The sequence below is a fragment of the Balaenoptera physalus genome, assembly GCF_965194825.1.
Source record: "Balaenoptera physalus genome assembly, chromosome: 3".
Taxonomy (NCBI): domain Eukaryota; kingdom Metazoa; phylum Chordata; class Mammalia; order Artiodactyla; family Balaenopteridae; genus Balaenoptera; species Balaenoptera physalus.
In genome coordinates, this window is record NC_138890.1 from 113,564,925 (window position 1) to 113,592,895 (window position 27,971).

General features: G+C 37.5%; 1 protein-coding gene across 1 annotated transcript in view; it reads right to left on the minus strand.

Annotated features, from left to right (window-relative positions):
• Positions 1-10,023: 10,023 nt before the first annotated feature.
• Positions 10,024-27,971, minus strand: part of MSH3 (mutS homolog 3) — a gene marked incomplete at its 5' end in the record, with an annotated part of 186,445 nt that continues 168,497 nt past the window's right edge. The window contains 5 exon segments of the mRNA XM_082458025.1: positions 10,024-10,674; positions 10,676-10,766; positions 13,266-13,437; positions 20,234-20,363; positions 24,517-24,703. Coding sequence (XP_082314151.1) covers positions 10,597-10,674; positions 10,676-10,766; positions 13,266-13,437; positions 20,234-20,363; positions 24,517-24,703 — 658 coding nt within the window. The 3' untranslated portion in view covers positions 10,024-10,596.

The following is a 27,971-nucleotide window of genomic DNA, read 5'->3' on the forward strand; positions in this document are numbered from 1 at the left end:
CTATCAAATTAGCCTTTGCTGGTATTAAATTTTCCAGTTTTAGATCCTTTACATTCCTTTTGCTTTAAGTTGGCATATAATGACTCCACTTTTTCTCAAATCATATTAGAGTCTACAGATATGCCTTTTTTATAGCAATCCTGCACCCACATAAAAGCTGCATTTTCAATACGAGCTAAAAATGTATTTTGCAAGAAGTGCAAGGTTTGTGTGTCCGCTGGCGTAGCTGCACTAACGGCTTCATGAATTTCCTTTTCTTTTTTTTACAATGTGTCTTACCCTGAACTCATTTATCTTGAAATGGCGGGCAACCACAGCTGCAGACCTCAATCTATAATACATACCAAGCAATTCAACTTTTTCTTGTAATGTCACGACTTTTCTCTGCTTCTTGTGAGCACTTCCAGCATCACAAGCAGCACTTTGTACGGGTCCCATGGTGTTTTTCAAAGTTTGTGGTATTGCACTAAACAAGGTAAAAAACATGCAAGAACCACAAGAGATCACTTTTTACTGTGACACACAATTTACTGGAGAAACAAACTGTTCACACAGAGACAATTAGCGTCACACAGCATTTTAAGTGGATACTCACAACTCTTGAGCTCACTGCAACAGCTACAGGAGGTGGCTACAAAATTATTATAGTAGTATAGTATGTACTACAGTTAATTTTATGCAATTATGACTTAATACTGCATCTTTGTTTGTTTACATTTCTCTCATCTGCAGATGGTGCCATATGGCCTGTGTTTGCATGTGTAAATTTTGGTAAATTTTAACTTTTTATAGTAGATTTGTGTATATTTTATGGTAATAAATGATAAAATAGACTAGTATCTGCATATATTTTATACATGGATGACATCCCTTTTTCTTACTTTTTCGATATCTCTAGGCTATTTGATTTGTAAGTTTTTTCAAATTGCCACAAGTCTCCAAAAAAATTTCCAATATATTTATTGAAAAACATCCTCATATAAATAGACCCACTCAGTTCAAATTGATATTTTCAGACCACGATGAAAAAAAACTCCTCAGAATTAATAACAAAAGCAGATGCTGCAGGCTGGCTCAATCAATATAACTTCAACTCATCTGTAGTATTTCCTCCTCTACAAAAGAGCTGGAAGGCCAAAGACCAAAGGGATTTCTCCCGTTCCCTTGAAGCTAAAGTTATGTATGGACTACCTTTGTAAAGTGAAGATCACATGCCTCCTCAGGCAGGTTTTGTCTTGGAATGTGGTTTCTCTGCAGCAGTTACAGTAGAACATCTGGTGTCTAATAATTATCTTTTGTGAACTGCAAAGGAAAGGTATTGCCTGCAACTAAGAACTTGGCCAAAACAACCCCAACTACTTGATGATTTTAAAACTGTCTCAACTTTAGACCAAAGAAGAAATAAAAACTGCACTTATATCATGTTTGGAAATTAACTACAATGAAAATATCAAAATTTATGGGATTATACCTAAAGCTGTATTTAGAGGAAAATTCATAGCTTTAAAATGTTAATATACAAGTATCATTATTAAATATGACTTATTTTTTATACAGCAGGTTTTTATTATCTATTTTATACATATGTATTTGTTTATTTTTATTGAAGTATAGTTGATTTGCAAAGTGGTATTAGTTTCTGATGTACAGCAAAGTGATTCAGTTCTATATATATACATATATATATATACATACATAAAACACACATACACATATGCATATATATATTCTTTTTCATATTCTTTTCCATTATGGTTTATTATAGGATATTGAATATAGTTCCCTGTGCTATACAGTAGAACCTTGTTGTTTATTTTATATATAGTAGCTTATATCTGCTAATCCCAAACTCCTAATTTATCCCTCCCCCACCCCCTTTCCCCTTTGGTAACCATAAGTTTGTTTTCTATGTCTGTGAGTCTGTTTCTATTTCTTAAATAAGCTCATTAGTATCATATTTTAGATTCCACATATAAGTGATATCATATGGTATTTCCGATCAGATATTTTTATCTTTCCTTTAGTTATAGTCTCCCTTTCAATTTTAAGATGTTACTGAATCTATAAATAGATAGTGCAAAATGTTCTGTACTTCAGGTATTTCACTAATTCAGATGAGTATGTCGGAATACTCCTCCAACCAGGCTGAACCAGTGAGGTTTTTTGTTTCTAGAAGGCTGATTTCCAGTGTATTCACATATTGCACAAACCTCCAGCACTTTCATGAAATCAGATCAATCACTTGTACTGGTGCCCAAATTTGCTGCCAAGCTCATAGTAAAGTGAAGCTGCCATTCTGGACAGAACTGACTAAGCAGAGTAGATGCTTGATCTTGGGGTTGCTACTCTCCAGGCCAACCAGCTGCTCATGTGGTGGCCCAAGACAAGCTACCCAACAGGAACAACCATGATAAACTAAACCAAATCAAGTCTGCCTTCTTAGGGCATCTGAAGAAAAAAGGAAGTAAGAAATATGTAAGAAATTGGTAGTGGAGGCGGAAACAGAGACCCTTGGAGAGAAGGCAGTAAGCATAAGTGATGGAAGTGCAGAGGCCAGAAAACAGAGAGAAACAGAGTACAAAGTCAGTAATGGCAGAGGCAGCAAAAACAGAGAAAAGCTGATTCACTACAATGGTGGAACAGCTGCCACATAGGGAGAAAATGAACCCTGTTGCTGATGAAATAACCAAACAACAGAAATAGAACTGTATATGCTATATTCTGAAAATCATTCAAATTTCTCCTCTTCCATAAGCCCAAGTTAGGCTGCTCTTTCTGTTTTCCTTACTTTCAATGTATCCTCTAGTGTCTTTCTGTTCTTGCAACTTAAAATAGAATCTATCATTATTAACTAAGTTTCCAGTTATTCACTTAAACACAGATCAATGAATTTATGATAAATTGCTATTCTGAAGGAATCATTTTAGTCAAAAAAAATATCTTAACTGTGGTTAGACATTTACGTAACATTTTATTTCTTCTGTTTTGAGGCCAGTACCTAAATTGAATATAGTAAGATGTCTTGCAATTGGCTACCTACACTCACCTGCTACTAATGTAGTTTTTACATTTAAATAAGATGCCTTGAAGTCTCTGGTACTTTCCTCTGTAGAAAAGGTGTATTTTCAACTTGCTCCTTCCTATAAATAAGGAATTGCATTTTCTCACTTCAAGAGAACACTAACTCAGTAACTTTTTTATTCAAACCTCACTCAAGGTTTCTATCTGGCATAGGAGTGATTGTTCTGGGAGCTTCTAATACTGCAGGGTTTGTTAAACCACTGCTGACCAGCATTAATTTACACAGGGACCTGTAAGCCTGTTGCTTACAAAGTGAGTTAATTTTTGGTTCCATCAACAACTCTTTTCTGACTAAGGTCATCTTGTTCTTGTGCCTACAGTGAAAGAATATTTTAGAACTTAGCTTGTGTACTAATAATAGCAAAGCTACTGTTCACTAGAAAATTATAGTGCTCAAGGTCATGAAGCAGAGCTGATGCTTGGAAAGATTTTCATTATCTCCTTTCCTGATTATGCTCTACATTGGCTGGAATATTACTTAGAATATAAAATACCATTATATCAGAGAGCTTACAAACAGTTTGAGGCATCAAGCATGCTCTTTATAGACACTCCTTTAAGTTTCATAACACAAAAATGCAACTTTATGTGTTTCTTTTGCCTAATATTCTGTTACAAAGAAATGCAAGGAGTTTGGAGAAATTAAAGGCCCACCGTTATTTGCAGAACTGACTTCTTATGAATAAGAATTTGAAGGCATTATGACCATGCGTCTCATAACTCAGTTCTTTAACTATCTGCATCAAGATCACTTATGAGACTCATTTCAAAAATAAACTTTCCTCTTGGTACTTTCCACTCAATTTTGCTGTGAACCAAAAACTCCTCTAAAAATAAAGTCTATTTTAAAAAATGAATCTGGATACAGACCTTACACTTGTCACAAAAATTAACTCAGAATGGATCACAGACCTACATGTAAAATGCAAAACTGTAAATCTCTTAAAGGATAACAGAGAAGATCTAGATGACCTTGGGTATGGCAATGACTGTTTAGATATAACACCAAAGGCACGATCCACGAAAGAAATAGTTGATAAGCTGGATTTCATCAAAATTAAAAAAACTTCTCTCTGCAAAAGACACTGTCAAGAGAATGAGAAAACAAGCCACAGACTGGGAGAAAATACCTGCAAAAGACACATCTGATAAAGGACTGTTATTAAAAAAATACAAAGAATTCTTAAAATGCAACAATAAGAAAATGAACCTTGCAATTAAATAAACAGGCAGAAGGCCTATACAGACAGCTTACCAAAGATATATTGATACATACGGCAAATAAGCATATGAAAAGATGCTTAGCATCGTATGTCATTAGGGAATTGCAAATTAAAACCACAATAAACCTACACACCTATTAGAATGGCCCAAATCCAAAATACTGAGAACACCAAATGCTGGCAAGGATGTGGAGCAACAGGAACTCTCATTCATTGCTGGTGGGAATGCAAAACGGCACAGTCATTTCGGAAGAGAGTTTGGCAACTTTTTACAAAACTAAACATACTCTTACCATACAACCCAGCAATCACACTCCTTGGTATTTACCCAAAACTGTGTCGCACAAAAACATGTACACAGATATTTATAGTAGCTTTATTCGTAATTGCCAAAACTTGGAAGCAATTACAAGGTCCTTCGTAAGGTGAATGGATAAACTGTAATAAAAACAGACAATGAAATACTATTCAGTGCTGAAAATATGAGCTATCAAGCCATGAAAAGACATGGAGGAAACAAACACATATTACTAAGTGAAAGTAGCCAATCTGAAAAGGCTACATACTGCATGATCCCAACTAAATGACAGAGGCAATGGAAAAGACAAAACTGTAAAACAAAGGTTGTAAAAAGAGCAGTGGTTACCAGGGGTTAGAGAAGAAAAAGGGATGAATAAGCAGAGTATGGAGGATTTTTAGGGCAGTAAAACTATTTTATATGATACTATAATGGTGGATACATGCCGCTAAACATTTGTCCAAATCCATAGAATGTACAATGCCAAGAATGAACCCTAGTATATATACCATGGGCTTTGAGTGATAATGATGTGCCAATGAAGGGTCATCGATTGTGACAAATGTACTGCTCTAGTGGGGGATGCAGACAGTAGCGGAGGCTGTGCTTGTGTGGGCAGAGGGTACATGGGAAGTCTCTGTAGTTTCTCCTCAATTCTGCTGTGAACTTAAAACTGCTCTAAAAAATAAAGTCTATCCAAAAAAAAAAAAAAGTTCCCTGGGTTCCATACCAAAGTTACTGAATCAGACAGAATCCTGGAGAAGTGTTATGATCTGAGGAATATGAGTTTTAGCAAATCTCTCTGGAGACAAGACCACTAATCATGCAGGGAGAGGTGAGAAAAGGAAAGGGGAGAGAAAATGGGAAAGAAGAGATGAGGACAAAAATTAACATTGACTGATATTCTTGTGTACCAACCTCAAAGATTCAGATTCAGCAGAGCTAAAGTGAGGCCTACAAATCTGTATTTAAAACCTCCTTAGGTGATTCTGAAACTACAATGAGGTACCACCTCACACCAGTCAGAATGGCCATCATCAAAATGTCTACAAATAATAAATGCTGGAGGAGGTGTGGAGAAATGGGAACCCTCCTACACTGTTGGTGGGAATGTAAACTGGTACAGGCACTATTGGAAAACAGTATAGAAGTTCCTCAAAAAACTAAAAATAGAGTTACTATATGATCCAGCAATCCCACTCCTGGGCATATATCCAGACAAAACTATAATTTAAAAAGATACATGCACCCCTATGTTCACAACAGTACTATTTACAATAGCCAAGACATGGAAACAACCTGAATGTCCATCGACGAATGGACAATGAAGATGTGGTGTGCGTGTGTGTCTGTGTGTGTGTGTGTGTATAATTGTGTATATATATGTGTCTGTATATATATATATATATATATATATATATATATATATATGTATATATATACAACAGAATATTACTCAGCCTTAAAAAAGAATGAAACAATGCCATTTGCAGCAACATGGATGGACCTAGAGATTATCATACCAAGGGAAGTTAAGTCAGAAAGAGACAGACAAATACCATATGATATCACTTATATGTGGAATCTAAAATACAACACAAATGAACATATCTACGAAACAGAAATAGACTCACAGATAAAGAGAACAGACTTGAGGTTGCCAAGGGGGAGGGAGGGATAGGGGAGGGAAGGATGGGAGTTTGGGATTAGCAGATGCAAACTATTATATATAGGATGCATAAACAACAAGGTCCTACTGTATAGCACAGGGAACTATATTCAATATCCTGTGATAAACCATAATGGAAAATAATATGAAAAAGAATATAAATATGTATAACTGAATCATTTTGCTGTACAGCAGAAATTAACATAACACTGTAAATCAAATATACTTCAATAAAATTTTAAAAAATAAAATAGAATAAAACCTCCTTAGGTGATTCTGATAGAGGGCGGGACATCCCTACATCCAATGAAGGAGCTTCATGGAAGTAAGGTTTTAAAAAAAGGGAGCATGAGGCTGAAAAGGAGGTTAAAATGGCACATAATATTTCTGATGTAGAAAATAAAATGACTGTTCTGAATGTTAAAAAGAAAAAGGATATAGTCAAAGGCAATGAAAGGATGATTTGAGCAAAGGACAAAACAACTAGAGAAAAGGGTTCTTCGTCCTGAGATCAATAATTACTTCTGCCAGAAGACAGCCCTGCTATGTGTCTCATGATCATATAGGTGCACACTTTTCACCATCTTCATGGAGACAAGGCCGATGACAAAGTTATCTCTGGGGATTTAGTCTCAAAAACAGATTAGGTAGTAAAGCTCTAACATGCCAATTACCAGAGTGGTAGTTTCTAAATGCCACAATGTAAAGCATTTATTATAAACAAGCAAAAAACAACTGGCAGGTCGTTCAGATAAAAATCAGTTCATACAGTGGGTTAAAAAAATCAATTTTTAAAGACGACATTCAAAATCCATCAAGTCGGTAAGTGTGTCCATGAATTAGCACCTAAAACTAGGGTAACCACGTAATTTATTATTCAGAACAGGACACTTTTGAGTGAAAGAGGCTTCTAACAAGTACACCAGGAAAACAGGGGTAGACCAGAATGTCCCAGATTGATCCCAGGCAAACCAGAATGGATATCTCCCTAGTGGTAATACCTCTTTGAACATTAATAAACCTAACGATAATCATCTATACTAACCACAATGTTCCAAAGAGGAATTGATGGTAATTACAAAGTTAGAAACCGCAGATGGTATTAATCCAAGTTCCTTTTTCTCTCCACCCATGTCCTTAGTGTGAAACATCAAATGACACTTTTATAATTACTTGGCACAGCAGTAATTAATACTGATCTTGGAACTTAGTAAAGCTCTACAATAATTTGTAGACCACATTGGATTCAATCTAGTCTTTATTCTGGAATTCATGCAGTGAGCACTATTTCACCAGCTACCTTACCACTACCACCAAGACAACAGGCTCTAACTTGGACAAATTGGCAGAAGAAATTTTATTTTTTTTTGTTTTAAGATATAGTATACTTCTATATGGATCTTGAATCCCTAGTGAAATAGTATCTTGATTATGAAATGAAGAGTCATTTCGTTGGATTTCTAATATGAAAGGGTTTGGTTTTTCTTTTCTATTTCAACAAATATTTATTGGGGTTCTACAGTATGCCATGCTTTGTCTAAATGACAGATTAAGCAGAGGAGAGAGAGAGATCAAATGATTGTCAATCCAATGAAAAATATTGTTTAGTCACTTGTAATCTATGAGACTAGTGGTTCACAAACCAGACTGCACTTTAGAATTATTGGGGGGGAGCTCTAAAAAAAATCTTGTGGCTTGCCACATAAAAATCTGTACATAAATGTTCACAGTAGAACTATTCATAATAGCCAAAAAATGGAAAGAGACCAAATGTGTATCAGTTGATGAATGGATAAACAAAATGTGGTATATACATATAATGGAATAGTTTTCAGTAATAAAAAAGAATGAAGTACTGCTACCTGCTACAACATTGATGAACCTTGAAAACAGTAAGCTAAATGAAAGAAGCCAGACACCAAAGACCACATATTGTATAATTCCATTCATATGAAATGTCCAAAATAGCAAATCTATAGAGACAGAAAGCAGGTTAGTGACTGTCTAGGACTGGGGATTTGGGGGAGGAATGGAGAGTAACTGCTAATGAGAACAGATTTTAGGGTGATAAAAATGTTATAAAACTGACTACAATCATCAGAGAAATGCAAATAAAACCACAATGAGATATCAGCTCACACCCCTTTGGATGGCTATTATCAAAAAGACAAGCAGTAACAAGTGTTGGTGAACGTGTGGAGAAAAGGGAACCCTTGCACCCTGTTGGTGAGACTGTAAATTGGTACAGCCATTATGGAAAACAGTATGGAGGTTGCTCAAGAAATAAAAAATAGAACTACCATATCATCCAGCAATCCCACTTCCAGGTTTATAACTAAAGGAAATCAAATCAGGATCTCAAAGACATTATATCTAATGTTAGAATTGCAGCACTCCTTAAGTTTGATACCTGGAGTACATACCCAATCAATGGCATCTTTCCTGCCAATCTCCATGGCACATGTGCAATCTTCATGTCTAGGACTCTGACACAACTTTCCCTTCAACACCTCAGCACCCTGGCTGGGAAGGAGCCTCACTTAGAATTGCAGTTGGGCAGTGTTGATCTTCTTCCAAACTTGGAGCAGGCCTGACCTCCTGCAAATTGGCTGGCTGGCTGATATCCTGCTTTATGTTAGAGAATCTACCTTGTAATATTCCACACTGTCACTTGCCAGACACTGAGGACCGTCACTGCCTGGACACACTGCTCCTGAAACCCTTACCTGCTTGAATGTTGACAATGGGCAAGCCAGAGATAGCCCCAACTGTCCACTTGGATACGACCTGTGATTGCTGGTCCCTGCAGCTCCCTCAGGCATGAGCATGACATTCCTGGATTCATCTCCTTTTTCTGCTGGCCTGCCAGTAAGGTTACAGCACTACCTCTGTTAATATAAAACATTTATGGTCTTATGGAGTATTGAAACATTGCTTAAAAAGTGTTATTTTTAAAATTTAAAGAGTAAATCCCAACTAACTCTATTTGGAGATACGTTTGAGAATTTCACTGTATGTTAATATTTCTGGAAGGATGGAGGAATCAAACTACATCATATTCTAACTCCATAAAGGTGGGGAATCACAGGGCTAAAGCGTGAGTGACTCAAAAGTGTAGCAACCAACCGCTCTTCATCAACTTGGGCAGACTTAATTGACTGTGTCCAGGGCTCACTGTTAGGGCCACTGTAAGAAATGATCCATGGCGGTCCAGTGGTTAAGACTCTGCGCTTCCACTGCAAGGGGCGCAGGTTCCATCCCTGGTCGGGGAACTAAGATCCCGCAAGCCGCGCAGTGCAGCTAAAAAAAAAAAAAAAAAGAATCTAAAGAAGAAATTAGAAATGTGGCCATCAAGTGAAGGCATTTCACTGAGTAGGAATGAAAACCCAGTGGGAAACAGGATGGAAAGTCTTTGTGCAAGATCATATATTTAGAAACAAAAAGAATATGGCTATGAGAAGCCAGGCTGTGAGTGCTATAAAAAGCTCAGGGACAAAGCTGAGCACTGTCACCCTAAACATGCAGGGAGCGAGCATTGTTATGAATCAACATAGCTACAAGGTTCAATACCGGGAAGACCACACATTTGCTATGTCAGTTAGTAGAAGGGTCCAAAACGAGAAAGCTCAGTTCTGTGTACTTGGGAGGAGCAGCAACCTTGGTTCCACAATTAAACCTAACAAGTAACAAATGTCCCAAATAGTTGAGAACCCCCGAATTCAACAGGAAAAAAAATCATTTATTATAGCAAGTATTCATCAAATGTTTATTACTTGAATGAATGACAAATAATTTAATCCAACAATCTTCAAATTGCTTAAAACTATGACAATATTTAGCTTTTCAAATTTCATATGACCTCTTTCTGTGCTCTTGTTTCTAAAAGCCTGATAATTCCTTCTATTTCTCTTCAAAAATCCTTATGCTTACAGTGAATAAACTGGCAGCATTATAAAATTATTTTAGTTCGAATGAAAAGGTATATTCCTGCAAGACATTTCAACCAGCTGCAAATTATCTGAACTGAAACAAATAAAATTATGCATTAAATTTTTATATCACTCTAAAAGTTCATGAACTGTATATTCTACCACTCCAGGTTTTACTTAGAAGTTTTTGATTTTATTTGACTCTTACCTTCCACGAGATTTTCTAATGACATGATAGAAATCTTAATATTCAAAAGTGTTTATACTTTTAAAAGGATGGCAGGAACCTGAAACAGACTTTCTACACAAAAGGCCTCCCTGTTTCTAACAGGAATATATCACTGTCAGGTTTTATGCTCAGGTCACACAAAGATGGGCTGTTATTAGAGAGTTGTTTTATATAGTTGGTATTTTTAATTCTCTATTTTTTGGTTCCAAAACGTTGTCTTCATTTTCATCAGGAAGAGAAGTCTGTAATTTCTTCCAGTTTGAACTCATCCATCCACTTTTGCAAATCATTTGCATCATTTATCGTCCATAACTTCGCAAAACACTTTAGCCTTTTCCTGGAGAGAAAATAAAATACTATTTCTTTTATAAATGCAATTGTTAGAGGCCAGCACATCTCATGGAAAGCTATGAAAAGTCTGTAACATTAGACTCACAGGCAAGGTCCTGTGGTTAGGAAGCTATGTCAGGAAGCATCAGCCTTCCTGAGAAACAAGTTTTTCAGTGCTGCTATTATAATCAAGAGACCAAAGTTGTTGATCAGCTCTCTTGCCTCCGGGGAGGGGAGAGCCCAGCTTCCTCCCTCTTCTAACTCAGCCAGAGGCTATGTGTGCTCACAGGATGAAAAGTAAAATTGATTTAATAAAATAATGCAGGCTATGGAAACAGTAAAATGCCAACATAACAGACCTACTTAGGGTCTGAAGAGGGAGTATTTGCGTTCCAATCACTGCTCCGGCACCAACTAGCTGCGTGACCCTGGTTTCCTGGTCAGCTTCCTACCCCCGTTTGGCCTCATTTTCCCCAACTATAACATGGGGATGACAGCAGTACCTATCTCACAGGGCTGTCGTAAGGATTAAGTGAGTTAACGTATGTAAAGCAATAACAACAGTAACTGGCACAGTGTCTAGGCTGCTGCAAAGGACTGACTGCCCAGACTTGCTGGTGCACACAGCAAGCATTCAATAAATATTAGCTATTACCAAACCCACATGAATGCACCAGATTCAGTTTGCTTTCTTTGATCTCGCCAATGGAATCGATGTGACAGGCACTTTTAGTGAAAAGGAAAAACAATAAATGCAGTGTATCCTGATAAATCATCAGATTCCATCCCAATGCAATCTCTTTCTATAATTCTGTCTTTTTAAGATAACTTTCTAGATTTCAAAATGTCATATACTAGTTGGAAGAGTTAAAATATTTATAAATAACCTGTGAATTTCACTGCTCTTGCTTTATAGGCTATACAGCAGCAACATGTATAAAATCTCATATTTTATCACCATCTTGCTTATGTATCTTTTGTAGTAAAGTTTTATTCTAGTTTCTTTAGGGAAAAAGAAAAATAAGAAGACAACAAGACAGGATTTAAAGCAGCCCAAAGAACTAAGGGCTAAGCTTATTTTTAAACTCTCATAGATGATTACTTTTCTCTCTAGAAAAATTCTATGTTAATCTATTTTGTAACAAATAACTAGAAATAGGCGGTCACTGATTACATTTGTTTCTAACTTGGCATTGAGGAAAGGATCCAGAAGAGAATGTCAACAGAGGAAACGACATGTCTTTTATAGTATTCCAGCACTTTAGACCTGGTTCACCAGCATTTACCACTGCGAAGTGTGGAGTGCAAGGCAGAACCACAGAGGAAGGAAGAGGAGAAAGAGAAGTTGGTTGCACAACTGTACATCAGTATACAAGTTGGCAATTGTTTAACTAATATTAGGTGTTAATATTTCAATATTTAAATAGGGGATGATTTCCAGAACTAAAGAATATTCTTACAGTATAGTGGTCAGCCAAGATGTTCTATTGGACTAACAGCCTGTTCACGCTTGGTCATATGGTTATGGACCAGGGCAATAATGTCCTGCCCCAGGCCGATCAGACTCTCCAAGCAGAGAAGGAATGGGGTAGGAGGTAGGTGAGGAGCTTATGTTGTTTTATAATATAATCTTATATTTGGGGAAAAAAGGCTATAATTTATTATTTATTAGTATGATATTTTCCTAGGAGTATCTTCCTTCCAAAGTATGTCTCAGGTTTATATGAAGATTAGTATATATTCATATAGGTTTATATGAAGATTAGTATTAGTATATTAGATTATATGAAGATTAGTATATATATCATTAGTTTATATGAAGATTAGTATATTAGTATATATTAGTATATATGTCTCAGGTTTATATGAAGATTATATATAGTATTAGTATATATATTAGTATATTAATATATATTACTGACTATATACTTGCTGGCTATTCAGGGTAAAAGGTGAGTGCATTCACAAAAGCGCTCCTAGATGATGGAGAAGTCGGTTAGAATGAAAAATTTGTCACAAACAAATCCACAAAGTAAGTGACGTGTGGATACTGACTCTAATCACCTAGTTATGTGACACTATTATTTTCATTCATGTCCTGACAGAATTCTTCATTTCTGAATGCAACCACTGCATATCTGAATGCAGTATATGAATAAAAGAAGTACTCTAAACATTTTATATATTGAGGTTTCCATTAGTAATTTTTTGCATAAATGAATATTTTAGGCAACGAATGTGTTGGTACATATTAAGGAGTTAATTCTTTAGAAAAATGATTAAAAAAACAATTTATCAACTTAATAAAGATCTGACTAGAGAGGGCTGAGTGAATTCACATGAGCTTTGGTAAGAGCTGTTTTCATTTTACTGTAATTAAATGTTTCACAATACTTCAAGAGACACTTGAAGGAAGTCCTGATGTTCATTTACAGGACAATCCTCTTCCTGGGACAACTTGGAAGATTTCATTATAAATCAAAAAATGCAGCGCAATCATTCTGACCTTTTCATATTTACTAATCCTTCCAGCTCTTTTGATTTGCTAGCTGCTTTCTTTAAAATTTCTCCAGGAACATCTGCTAGTTTAGCCACATTGAGTCCATAACTCCTTGCTGCAACTCCTCTGGTTATTTGATAAAGAAAAGTGACAAAATCAGGAACCTGGTCTTCTTCACCTAAAAAATAGAGTTAAAAAAGAGAGAGAGAGAGAGAGATAAAGAAAACCATGCTTGAAAGTTGAAAGAAATTAGAGGATTAAAGACAACATACAAACTCTTATAACTTTGTTCAATTAAAATCTATAATATGAAAAAGAAATCCATTGTTCCTAATCCCTTGTTAGCTCCTTTTATCAAGACTACATATCTAGAAAAGGGTAAATACTGCTTTGAAAATGCTTTTGCATTTAGAATCTATCTTTTAGCTCAGTTAAAATGGTTTTTAACAATTACTCATTGTAAGCTAAGAAGTATTTAGTTTTATGCTGTTTGCTGAAAAATTTCAGCTGACCTGTATCAATAAAAGAGTGATTCTGATACATGGTACGATACAATTTCTCCTTTAAAATAGATTTTTTTAAAAAAAGTGTTTTCCAGTGCAAGAATATATTCACCAGTCTTATAATACACTCTGTAAAGTAACATATATAAAAGACGTTTCTAAGAGTGCTAGAAACAAAACCACAAAAACAGATAAGGAAATATTACATGTTGCACAGTTTAAATAACAAGACTGAGAAATTCTGGCTTATTAAACATCCTAGTTAACTAAGAGCTATACATATTGAAGTGGATGCTGTTTGGTAGCACCCAAATCCCACTCAGGACTGAAGCGTTTACTGCCCCAACTGTCAGGAAGGCTGTTAAGCCTGCAGCCCTCAGCTGTGTGCTCTCTTTGGGAACTTCCTCAGCTGAAGAGAACTGCTTCACCCAAGGTCACATCCCATCTTGGGCAACCTGCGTCCAGTGACTGGTTGCTATGGGGGTTTGTAGGCAGCCTGTAAGATGGCCACCAAAGTTCCCTGCCTCCTAGTGTTCAAGCCCTTGTGTCACTCCCTCTCCTTGAGTGTGGGCTGGTTCAAAGGACTTGCTTCTAGCGAATAGAATATGACAAAAATTATGGCCTGTCACTTTTGAGATTACATTATGAAAGACTGCGGCCTGTCTTGGGCACTCTCACTTTCTGGCTTGTTTGCTCTAAGGGAAGCCAGTGGTCATATTGTGGGCTGCCCTATGGAGGTCCCATGGAAAGAAACTGATGTCTCTGGGCAACAAGTCAGTGAGGGCCTGGAAGCCTACCAACAGCCACGTGAGTGGACTTGGAAGTGGCTACTCTGAGGTCTGCCAACAGCATGTGAGTGGGCTGGAAAGTGGATTGCCCCAGTCAAACCTTGAAGTGACTGCTGCCCTGGCCGATACCATCATGTAGCCTGTGAGAGACTGTGAGGCAGAGGTGTTCAGCTTAGCTGCCCCTGGATTCCTGCTCCACAGAAATTATGAGATAATAAATATCTGCTGTGCTGAGCGGCTATGTTTTGGGGGGTAATTTATTATGCAACAGTAGATAACTAATAAAAGGTATAAGGCCTGGCTCTCTCACCCGAAGTTGAGGTAACTCTGAAGGACCAACCCTCGTCAGAGCTCTCTGCAGGGCTGGCTGAAGCCTTATAACTGTAACACAGCCCAGGACTGCCCAGTCCTGCTCGGGTGTTGATCGTGAGCGCACTCCCCAATAAACCCTGGCATGTAAACCTCAGAATCTGCTTCCTGGGGAACCAGTCTACCACATAGTACATATACATGAAGTTAAAACTTTTAAAGAATTGGGATATAATGAAGTACAATAATACAAAGACAAGGCTGTGAAGGGATTCAGAACAAGCCTCCCCAAAATGTGCCACTCTGGCATGCAGACTGTCTGGAGCTGAAGACAGGGGAGGTCCAACAGGCTCAGGAAGGGCTTTTTAGCTCCCCCTTCAACGGCCTAAAAGAATTTAGATGGAGGTAGGGGGGGCCCTGGCTCAGAGACAGACTGTTACCACAGATAACGTTTATCTGAATGACCTATGTATAGGGCAAGACAAACATATAATTACCAAATATCTGTTTTTCTTATTTCCCTGTGAATTACCCTCCTCCCCTTTGATGCCCCAGTCTCCTATCCCATTCCTTAGCTCAGGATGGCATAGGAGCCTCAACTGCCCAACTTGCCCTCATATTCTTATGAGGCCCCCGTAGATAAATAATTAAATTTGGTTTTCTCCTGTTAATCTGTCTTATGTTAATTTGATTATTAGACCAGCCAAAGAACCAAGAAGGGGGGCTTCCCTGGTGGCGCAGTGGTTGAGAATCTGCCTGCCAATGCAGGGGACACAGGTTCGAGCCCTGGTATGGGAAGATCCCATGTGCCGTGGAGCAGCTGGGCCCGTGAGCCACAATTACTGAGCCTGCGCATCTGGAGCCTGTGCTCCGCAACAAGAGAGGCCGCGATAGTGAGAGGCCCGCACACTGCGATGAAGAGTGGCCCCGCTCTCCGCAACTGGAGAAAGCCCTCGCACAGAAACGAAGACCCAACACAGCCATAAATAAATAAATAAACAAATACTTAAAAAAAAAAAAAAAAAGACCTTCGATATATGTTAATGACATTAAAATTTCCTTTAAAAAATAAAAATAAAAATAAATAAAAATTAAAAAAAAGAACCAAGAAGGGTAGAGAACAAATTCTTCTCCCCAACAGCTGCATACAGTTTAATCTTTGATAAATCTAAAGCAGCTCGGGATTATGCAGTTCTTATTACAAAATTCAATATAATTGCACGGTATTGCAAAAATGTCCAAGATAAACCAGATTCACAATGATTTCTGAGACCCTAGTATACTTATTATAAGTTTATCAGGAGCTTTTCTCATATATTATTTCATTTGATAAATGTGTATGCTTTATTCTTTTATCAGCTAAAAGCTAAAAAGCCAAAAGACTGAACACAACGGAGAAAAAGGATAATGGAATTTTCTTTAACCTCCTCTAAGAATTCAGCAACAGACAAATAATACCTTTCTAAGGGTGGGTGCTAGAGGTGGGAGGTGAAAAGAATGCTGACACTCCCAGGAATACATAGACTAAAACTCACATTACAAAGCACTAAGAATACCTTTTGCCTCCAAATAAAACTTAAGGAACACAAAGAACAGGTGACAAAGTGGGTGGGAAAAGACTAGGAAAGAAGCATGTAGAAACCAGTACCTGCTAACCTGGATAGTTTTTTGTTACCCTTCAATGCTCACAAGACCCAAACTCAAGTGAATAGCAGTGGGGTATCAAAAAAGCCAATTCTTTTCATCTCAAAGACAAGTATTGCCTTTATCACTTCAACTGGGTTAGTCCTAACTGATTTCTCCACCTCCAGCCTCTCCTCTATAATCTAGCCTCCACACTGACCTTTCTAAAAAAGAGATTAATTCATCTGTCAGTCCATCTGTCCATTCATTATCCATCCATCCATCCACCCATCCATCCATCCATCCAACCATCCATCTATCCTTTTCTGAAAGCCTACTAAATGCCACAAAACCCCCTCATTTAAACACTGCTTTGCTGACGGCTTTTTCCTTTTTTTTGCTTTATATACATATAACATGTAGTATATATAATATAGCTAGCTAAAAAATGTCTCTTAAATATAGCTATAAAATATAGTTAAATTATATAAAATATGATACTGCTCCCAAAAAACTCATTAACATACCTCAGTACAAACAATTGCTGAATTTGTCATCATATGCTGGTCTCTACTTTAGTACTAATTATGGTAGTTCTTACAGCATCAAGGTAAATAATGTAACCACTCTTCCATAATCACCTGAAGGAGCTATTTTTATAGTTACGTTCTACTTCAAGACTATCTTTCACCACTCTTCCATGGGAGAGAGAGGGAAGAAGAGGGAGAAGAGAGAGAGAGAGAGGGAGACGTGTGTGCGTGTACAAAGGAAACATGGAGGTGGAGAGAGCCAGGTGGCAGAGCAGATGGTAAAACGACTCACTTCTTTACAGCTTCAAATAAAAGTTCTTAGTGAGGACCCTCCTGTAAGCTATGACCAATTTCTTAAAACAGGTATTACTGAAAAGCTTATCTGACACAGCTTAGAGTCAGTGAAAGTAATCATTCAAGTTTCTGTTTGTTACAGGGAAACTTAGCAAAACTGTTTTAAAGCAAAACTCCTCTAGGCAGATATTAAAGAGATGTGTGCTGATCAAATAGTTTCTGAAGTCACTTTTAGGATAGATTCATAAAAATTTAGAGATGGATGAGGTTAGGTGACTTTTCCAACATCTTATGGACTGGAAGAGACTAAAACGCAGGTTTCTTACTGGTGGTCCCTTGCTGTATCTACCACACCAAAGGAAACAGATAAGCATAGTATCTTGGAAGTCACCCGAAAGGCCACGGGGGCATTTTACCGATGACCAATGGCCTCTAATCTAGACAGAAGAAGAATTAGGTCAGAGGTAAAGGCTGAAGCATAGATACAGTCAGGGATAATACTGGAAGTGAGCAGGCAATGGAAGAATGCTTCAAGTTTCTGAGTGAAAATTATTTTCAACCTAAAATTCTAGCCCGAGCTAAATTATAAATCAAGTGTGAAGGTATGGAGACGTTTTCATTCATGCAAAATCTTAAAAACTTTACCTTCTTTAGTTGATATTATTAGTAGCCTATCCAAAATCTATTCCACCTCTAAGAAAACCCTGATTTATAAAGGAATTAACTCCCTGACCATTTATCTCAGGGAGCAGTGTCCTCATATCCAGCTCCAAATGTTGATCCCAATTAGTCTAGGCTGATCAAAGTTATCCCTTCCATTCTTACTTCTAGGAATTGGTTTAAGAATGATCATGTGATTCAATCCTGAAAATAAGATAGGACACTGATGAGATGCTAGTGGGTATCTAAGAAAAGTTCCCTTGCTCCTAAGAAAAGAGTCACAGGAAAAGCTGGTCCCTTTTCTTCCTTCCGACATTGTCAATTCTGGATGCAATGCCCAAAAGAGCTGCAGCCATCTTGCTGCTAGTCTGATGATGAAACCAGCAGGGCAGGAAGACAAAGCCTGGAGAACTGCAAAGAAGAGGAGCTGAAGCCCACCCTTCCTGAGGTTCCTGTAATACGAGATTGTACGTATCCTCATCGTCTGAGCTGGTGTGAGTCCAAGTGTTCTGTTACTTGCAATCAAATGCACAGAGGAGAGGTTAAGAGACTTCCTAGGATGATATCAACAGCTGGGCAGCAGGCCTAGGAAACAACCAGTTCAGATGAGCAGAGGACAAAGGGCTCCAGGAAGAATGACACCACTGGGGAAAACTGGAACCAACAGGTTCAATCATGTGGAAAACTGTCTAGAGAGCTGTTTTGCAAAGCTATTGGAGGATACAGGAATTTTCAACAATAGACTCAAATAAAACAATGAAAAACTAAAAACAATTATTACCTTCAAGAAAAACATTGTTAAAGAAAGAAAACATACTTGTCTCCATACTTGGCTCATGAGTAAGCAATACCTACTGGCAGTAATAGTGAAAACAATGAACGTGAATGAAATGGAAAAAACGTGAAACCACTATACCAGGAGGAAGGGGAAGGGAGGGCCGAAGACCCTCATTTAACAGAAGTCAGTAAATATTGTGTCAGGTTGATGAACCAAGAGATAGGAAAATAAGCACAGTATTTAGAACTATGGAAGAAATGGATGAAAGAGTCAAAAGCAGTTGCCTTGGGACTGGGATGGGGAGGGGCCGTGGAGTAATAAAAGGATGGAAGCAGGGGAACACTGCCTGTTAGCATGAGTCTTTGGATCATTTAGTTTTTAAAAATTATGTTCACGAATAAAAATCTAAATCAATAAAATAAAATGCCAAAACACTTAAGATGTAAGGGCCTGGGTTAGCAGTCAGTTCACATCAAACACTTACCACTGACCCTTCCCTGCTAGTGAACTCTGTTTTGTTTATCCCATTGGATTTTAGCTTATAAGCTCCTCCTGTCACTTTGGATGCAGATGAATAGATACAAAACTGCTTCCATGAGAGAATTTATGATGTGTTTTTCAAGACCGCATGGTGGTGAAAGGCCAGGACTGCCTAACATTACATTTATCTTAGGTCCAGTGCTTTGTTTTATTTGGGCCAGTTGCCTGATATCTTTTTCAGGTCCATCCTTACTTATTACTTTTCCAAAATAAAATTTGGACTCTGGAGTATCTTTGATAATGGATTTTCCATTGTAGCACACCAAATGCATAAACCATCACTGGCCCACAGCTTAAAAAAAATTATTATTGAACAGGGGAAAAAAAAAAAAGCTAAAATCTACTATATTACTTACAGCACTTGAATTTTTTCTATTGGCTAATGATGTTCTCTTTCACGAAAAGAACATTTCTAGCAGAGCAGAAGAGAACCTGCAGGCAGAGGACGTGGATTCTAGGCTCAGTTCAGCCCCCACCCAGGTGTCTGACATGGGGAACCCACTTTACCTAAGATTCACTTCCCTTGTCAAATTAAGATAACATGTATGGCCAGTATAGAGTACTGCTCTTAGTAAGTAATTAATGTTAAATGATATTTTGGGAAATGTATTGAGTATTTTTAAAGATAACTAATACACTTGGACTGTTAGGGCATCTTTCCTGAGATGGATCTAAGAATAAAACCTAAATGATCCCCTCACCCCACCTTCTTCTTGTAGAAAAATGAGATAAGGAGGGCCAGAGAAGGATTCAGACATGGCAAGGATAAATGCAAATTCTATCTGACCCTAAGCTTAGAGAAAATGAATTTGGACAAATGTCAATTACAATCAACATTCACAGCTTTTATGATTAATAAGCAATAAGTTCATGCTTCTATGAACTTCAAGTTATAAATTATGAAAACCAACAGAATTCTAGTTGTACTTACTGCAAGAACAATTCATACCTGGGTCCTGTTTGCTTTCATCCTCATTGACCAAGAATCCCATGTGATAATTCCCCACCTGTTGTGAGTAACTTTTTTCTAATTCACAGACTGGTGGATAATGGGTAACAAAGAGGGTTAAGGATTTCACCTAAAGCAGTGAGACATAATGAAAGTTATTTTATTTTTAAATTTTAATTTAAATTTTTCTCCAACTTCATTTTGAAAAATTTCAAACCTTCATAAAAGCTTCAAGACAAGTACAGTGAACACTCATGTATTCTTTATCTAGACAACCATTTGTTAATATTTTGCCATATTTCCCCTTTCTTCCTCCCTCCCCCTCTACACACACACACACACACACACACTTTTTTCCTGAGCCATTTGAGAATTGTAGACATCATGACACTTGGTCCCTAAATACTTAAGATTCTATCTTCTGAGAACCAAAACATTCTCCTACATAACCAGAATAAAATTAATACACTCAAGAAATTTAACAATGATATATCACTATTTACTAATATATAGTCCATGGATTCCCCTTACTGTCCCAATAATGTTCTTCAGAAATTTCTTTATATTAAAAAAAAAAGATCAAGACTCATGTGGTGCACTTAGTCATGCCTCTTTAGCCCCCATTAATCTAGAACAGTTCCCCAGACTTCTTTTTTGACTTCTATGTCTTTAAAATTTTTGAAGTATCCAGGAGGGCTGTTTTGCATAATCTCCCTCAATTTGGATTTGCCTCATTCAATTCAGATTAAAACTTATTACCAGCAATATTACATATATACGTAGGTGACATACCCTTTTCAGTATATCACATCAGGAGGCACATGATGTCAATCTGATCTATTATTGGGGATGCTAAAGCTGATTATTTGGTTTAAGTGTGTGCCCAGAAGATTCCTTCACTGTACTGACACCTTTCTCCTTTGTAATTAATAAATAACTTGGGGGTGATACTTTGAAACTGTGTGAATATCATTTTCTCCAACAATCTTTCATCCAAAGGTTTTACTATCTGTTGATCATCATTGCCTGAATCAGTTATTATTCTGGTAGTTAATAAATGTCGATTAAAAAAAAAACAACAAAGCATTCTCTATTAGCTGGAATTTTGTAAAGTAGAGCTTTCCCTTCTTCCTCCCTACCCTCACCATTTTAAAATTTATTTTTGTGTTGTTAGTATCAGTACAGACTTGTGGATTACTTAATTAGCAATGTTTTAAAGCACAGTTATACGTGTTCTAGAAATCCCTATCTTAAGGGAAGTTAACACCAAATCTTGGTCTAAAAATTAGCAGAAGAGGGTAATCAAATTGAAGAACTCCAGTTTTGATTCATCTGCCATTTGCCATATTAAAAGTCAGAACATATGCCTTCTCTCTAAAAACAATTACAAATAAACCTATTAAGGCAGGATTTCTTTGACAAGTTGCTCTTAAAATCTGCCCTGAAATATCTTAGGACCAGCTGTCTCCCTGGTGTCCCTTCCTTGAGCTGACGGGCATTTCTAGCTGGAAGACCTAAGGGTTTGGGTTACACCACTGCCCCCCTCAAGGCCATTTTCACCCTGCAGCAGCAACACGTAGCCTCCCTGACTCCTCCTTTTCCTCTCTTCCCCATCCCAGCAATCAAAAGACATGAAAAATAAAGATTTTCATCCATAAAAAAGTTAGGGACTCTTGTTCCTGAAGAATCCTCTTCAATGACTTAACTCCAAGGTAAACTTTATCTAAAACTAACACTTTCTTCATCAACGTTTAAAATATCCAAAAACTGCTACAGAAGCAATGAACACATAAGTGACAAATTCAATTCTGTCCTAATTTGTTCCTGAAGGTGCTTAAATGACTCTTTGAAATTGCGACAAATGGCTTTTGGCAGCCAGCCTCCAACATGGCCCCAGAGACCTTCGCTTCCCAATGCTCATGCTCTTGAGTAGCCTCTTCCACACTGATCAGGGCTGGCCCTGTGTAGTCAACAACATGACGGCAAAATAAAATGCGCTGCTGCTTCTACCTTGGCCTCTTGGAACGCCTCCTCTGGGGGAAGCCAGATGCCGCTCTGTAAGGATACTCAAGCAGCCCGTGGAGAGGCCCATAGCGAAAGAAATTGAGGGCCCTGGCCAATCAGCAGCACCAACTTGCCAGCCATGCGAGTGAGCCACATTGGAAGAGGATCCCGTAGCCCTGGGTGACAACTTGACTGCAACCTCAGAAGAGGCCCTGGGCCAAAACCACCCAGCCAGGCTGCTCCCAAATTTCTCACCTCCAGATACTCTGAGAGACAATAAATGATTATTGTTGTTTTAAGCCACTAAGTTTCAGGGTATTTTGTTATGCAGTCATAATAACTGATACACTGCTATAGAGTTGATACAGTTAAAGGAAACTCAAAGTTGACAAATTCAGCTCTGTCATAATTTGTTCCTGAAGGCTCAAAAAAAAAGGAATGTCTTAATTAATTAATCTATTTTTTATTAAATGAAAGATTCTTTAAATTCTGTAGTGCTTTACAATTTTCAGAAGTTTCACACACATGATTTCATATAACCCCGTAATAACCCTTTTTCCCCTTACCCCTAAAAAGCCCCTCCCTGCTTCCTTCTCCCCACTAGTTTGCTCTCTGTATCTGTGAGTCTGCTTCTTTTTTGTTATATTCACAGTTTGTTGTATTTTTTTATTCCACATAAGTGATATCATACAGTATTTGACTTTCTCTGTCTGACCTATTTCACTTAGCATAATGCCCATCCATGTTGCTGCAAATGGCAAAATTCCATTCTTTTTTACAGCTGAGTAGTATCCTTTTTTTTTTTAAAACATCTTTATTGGAGTATAATTGCTTTACAATGGTATGTTAGTTTCTGCTTTATAACAAAGTGAATCAGCTATACATATACATATATCCCCATATCTCCTCCTTCTTGCATGAGTAGTATTCTTAAATGAATGTTTAAAAAGTGTGTTTTGGAGGCAGATATAGAACTATACTGAACCTGTCGTTTCTACAATGATTAAAGAAAAGTTCCTGAGCTGTATCTTTTTGCAAATACAGAATTTCTTTAAAAATAAAAACTATTAATTTTAAAACAGAAAATATGTCATCATTAACTATGTAATCTAACTAAATGTTTAAACAAAAAACTGAGGGCCACAAAACTTTAAAGAAAAGGGAATTTTATTTTTGCAAAGAAATACAAGTAAAAAATGAGCTTTTATTGGCTATTTAAGGAAGAAAGGAAGAAATGAAAATGGAAGGAAGACACAAAGAAAAGTGTAAAAAGTAGAGAACAAAATAGAAAAAGAAAAACCAAAGAAGAGACAAGGTTCAGGGGCAGGTGTTAAGGTGAGAGAAAAAAAGGAGAGATCAAAATAAACAAAAATAGAGACAGTTAATAAAGGGGACAGTTTGATGGAGATGACAGGGGTGCAAAGTTTGACACAAACAAAAGTTCACATTCAGATGCTTAGAAACGAACTCTGGTACTTCCCTGGTGGCGCAGTGGTTAAGAATCCACCTGCCAATGCAGGAGACACGGGTTCGATCCCTGGTCAGGAAGATCCCACGTGCCACAGAGCAACCAAGCCCGTGCACCTCAACTACTGAGTCTGCGCTCCAGAGTCCGCAAGCCACAACTACTGAAGCCCGCGTGCCTAAAGCGTGTGCTCCGCAACAAGAGAAGCCACCACAATGAGAAGCCCACGCACCGCAATAGAGTAGCCCCCACTCGCCACAACTAGAGAAAGCACACGCACAGCAACAAAGACCCAATGCAGCCAAAAAAAAAAAAAAAGAAATGAACTCTAAAAAAAAAAAAAGACACATGCACTGAAGGTGTTACTAAGATAGAGACACCGAAAGATCAGATCAAATGTCTTATAAGGAGATCTTCTAGGATATTGTTGAAAAAAGTATTTCACAGGGCAAAAATGGCACTATCTCTTATTTGGTTCTTTTCTCAAGGATTGGGTCGCAGGTGGATGGCCCCTGCTCTTGATTTAGTTTGCCAAGGAAAGTAAGATACAGTTCTAGGTGGAAATGTTGCCAAGGAGGCCTTTCTCCTACTGACCAGGTTTATTCTGCCTCAGCAAAAGAAAGCAAGACACATCAAAGAACTACAAACGTTACTTAGGGCCAATCTACCCGACTTCCACGTATAGCATTTGAATGATCAATTGCAGGAACAGGATCAACTGCAGGATAATATTGAATATTTCGAAACTGAGGTCAGGAAAACAATCTGTATGGTATGCACCATTCCTGTACAAAAAGGTACGCAAGATACTTACATCTCTAATAAAATGCTCAAGTGTAGCGTAAGCAATGGCGATTCCATCATGGGTGCTTGTCCCTCTTCCCAGTTCATCCAAGATAACCAAAGACTGTGACGTTGCTTTTCTTATTATTTCTGCTGTGTCAGCCAGTTCTTCCATAAATGTACTCTGTCCTTTATATATGTTATCTGCAGCCCCCATCCTACAAACAAGAGGACAAAATCCTGATTTTCCTCTGAACTTCATTATTAGGAAGCCAGACATTATTTTCTGAACAATAACTATAAAAGATCCCTACAGGGGGTCTATGTACTTTGAGCCATTAACAGTTGAAATTGTATTAAACAAAAGAAAATATGTTGGATATAAAGAGTGTCTAACATCAAATGGCACCTTATAGAAACATTCTGGGTAGAACCTGAGGTACTGGACAGAGCTCTTGAAAAGCAGGGAAACCTCTGACTCGGCCTCTTTCTGACCAATCATTTCAAATCAAGGTTTTGGTACTCACAGGGGAAAACAATGCTTCTCTGTAACACTGTGTGTAAAATCCATGAGTACTAGGATGCTGTACAATCAAAGGCTTTTTCCAGTGTTTCCTGAAGAAGATTCCACACCGATATTACCAATTAAAGTACCATGTTGAAATAAGATAAAACTTTTTTTTTTTTTTACTAGAACTAGAATTATAGAGGTTTAAATAACCTCAGACACCTAATACAGGTTCCTAAAGTGGACTTCATGGAACAGAGTTCTTAGAGATGTCAAGAAACAGGTTCAAAAGATGTAAGGGTTCTTTCCTGTAAGACTTCTTAGAGCCTTTAATATTCTACTACATATTGTGCATTTCTTACACCTGATCTAGTACACAGCATTTCTAACTCATTTAACCATGGACCCTTGAAACTTCTCCTGGAGCACCTTCTGACAATAATGGTTTACAGAACACATTTGGGAGAATGTAAAAAGAAATCTGGGGGGGGGGGGAAATTAGGTATTTGCACTCCAGGTCACGCAATTAGCCGCAAAACCTAGAATTCAGACTCTGACCCACTAGCCAGCTTTGTGGACGCTGGTGACTATTTTCTCAGCAAAATACCTTCATCAATTTAGTTTTTCTACAGCAGTTCACATGTGACCTACAGCAACATAAAATGGCTCTTATTTCTGGAAAAACTCATGGTAAAACCGAGCCTTAACTATCCTGTGACTGGAGCCACGTACTGGGCAGGAGCGATGGAGTATAATGCCCACCCCCTCACTTCCAAAGACTGGTGGCACCTTAGGAGAAATGCTCCAGTAATAAGTGGCATTTAGAAACCGTAATTAACTACATCTATGATGGAGGTGATAGTGCTGTCGATTCTGTCTACTTTAAAATCTATAACTACAAAACATAATTTCTTAAATGTTGCTAACTCAGGAGCATTCTGGTTACTTTTTCAAAGTTCAAACTGTGTTATTTACCTCAATTTTCAATGTTTACTTTACTAATATGTTCCCTACCATGAAGCAAGAAGATTAAACTTTCCTATCCCTGCAACCACTCTGAATTCTTCAGAACCATGTTTGATTCTCACTTAATGTTAGATTTTATTCCTGACAGGTTGTGAACTGACAAAAAGAACATATCTTTCGTTGATAATAAAATAGCTCTGATAAGGCAACTATCAGGGGGGGGGGTGTCTTTGATTCAAGAGTTAGAAAAACAAGCAAGCACTGGCTAAGATTTTAATGCAACAGTTTACGTATACTTAAGTGCTTTCTAGAAACACTACGGTAACAGAGTGGTCTCACTGGGAACTGCAGGAATTGTAGAATGCTTTGGGGAAAGATATTCTAAGGTGAGATTTCAAATCAGGAGGGAAAGCTGAATGATCAATCAATAAAAAAAGATGGTAGCTAATTGGTTCTTTCAGAAAAAAAAACCAAAACGACAACAAACAAAGATGTGTCCCTACTCACACCATATTCCAAAATCAATGTGTATGAATTTAAAAGTTGAATGTAAAAATAGAAACCATACACATACCAAGCAGTCTAGATGAAATTTAATCTCTAGACAGGTGGGTGGATGGCTTTATATACATGGCATCAAAACACGTATGTAGCAAAACGCCATGGTACCAACTTGTCTTATGGTGTTACAGGGTTTCTGTCCTTAAGGAGGTCAGGCCAGATTTCAGGGGATCTTGGGTGTATTTTTATTAAACAATGGTCCCAACTCTACTATTAGACCAGTAGTTTTCAAATATCTTTTACCTGTTAAATCCTTTGTTCACATGAAATTTTACAAAGAAACTCACTCTGCCAATGAGATCAAAGGAACGCTGATCTGGTCAAGAACCCAGCACTATGAGGCCTCGCTTCCCCTTCTAGAGGGGGCTCTGTGGGACTCCTAACACCCTGTAGAACAGTCTGAAAGCCACTCCATTATAGGAGCCGAAACGTTTTTTCACAATTCTATTTTTCCATAGCACCTGATGATAAAGTAGCAATGCTGCCCAGCAGACGCTAAAGAAGTGGTGGCGCCTTAACCAGTCACTGAGGCCACTGGGGAGCTATGTGTCTGTAACTGTGGGAACTGTTTATTGATAAAAAATATTTTCTGTTAACGTCTCAAGAAATTTCCTTTAAGGAATTCCTCTTCTTAAATTTATTTTTCCAATAAATTTCAGCAATATAAAGATTTTATATGATTCTGATGGACACAGAATTTTATCAATAAATCCATTTTCCTTTTGGTCTTGGTTACTAGGAGACAACTGGATAGCACCTTATAGTGACAAATAGCAACACTGCCTTTATCTTAGGTTTCTATCCTTACTTGTCCTTGATCTTTGAATACCATTTTACTTTCTTATTGTCCTGCTCTATTGTATATATCCCAGTAAACTGTCTAAAATAAGTTTTGGAAGTAAGGCAGGGTATAACACCATTAACAAAAGGTCTGTAATTTTCTATTAATCCAACAAGCATTTACAACACATCCTACTGGACAATGATTCTGAAATTTTTCAAATGTTAAAATATGTTAGAGATTTAAGGAATTCAGAACATATGTCATTATTATCATTCTGCCTGTATTTGTATTCAAATGCAGGGAAAAATGGAAAATGCATTCTTTAGGTTTCATCTCAGAGTAAGTTTGCTCTGACAGGTTACAGATATGTGATTAAGAAAAAAAAAATCACTCTGATATTTTTAGGAGTGGAGGCTGACTAATCTTTCTAATCCCCTACTCCCTCCTCGTCTAACCCTTATATAGGTCAACAAAGCTTAATAAAGCATTAATGGAGAAAAGAAATTACTACTTTTTTGAATCAGTTTCTAAAATCAAGAACACTTTCATGAAAATTTGAACAAGGGTTTGTTTTTATGAGGTCTTGATATTTTGAGATAACATTCTAGATGTTTCTAAATTATAGCAAATAGGGTGGGGCTCTCTCTGCCCCTTCAAACCACAATCT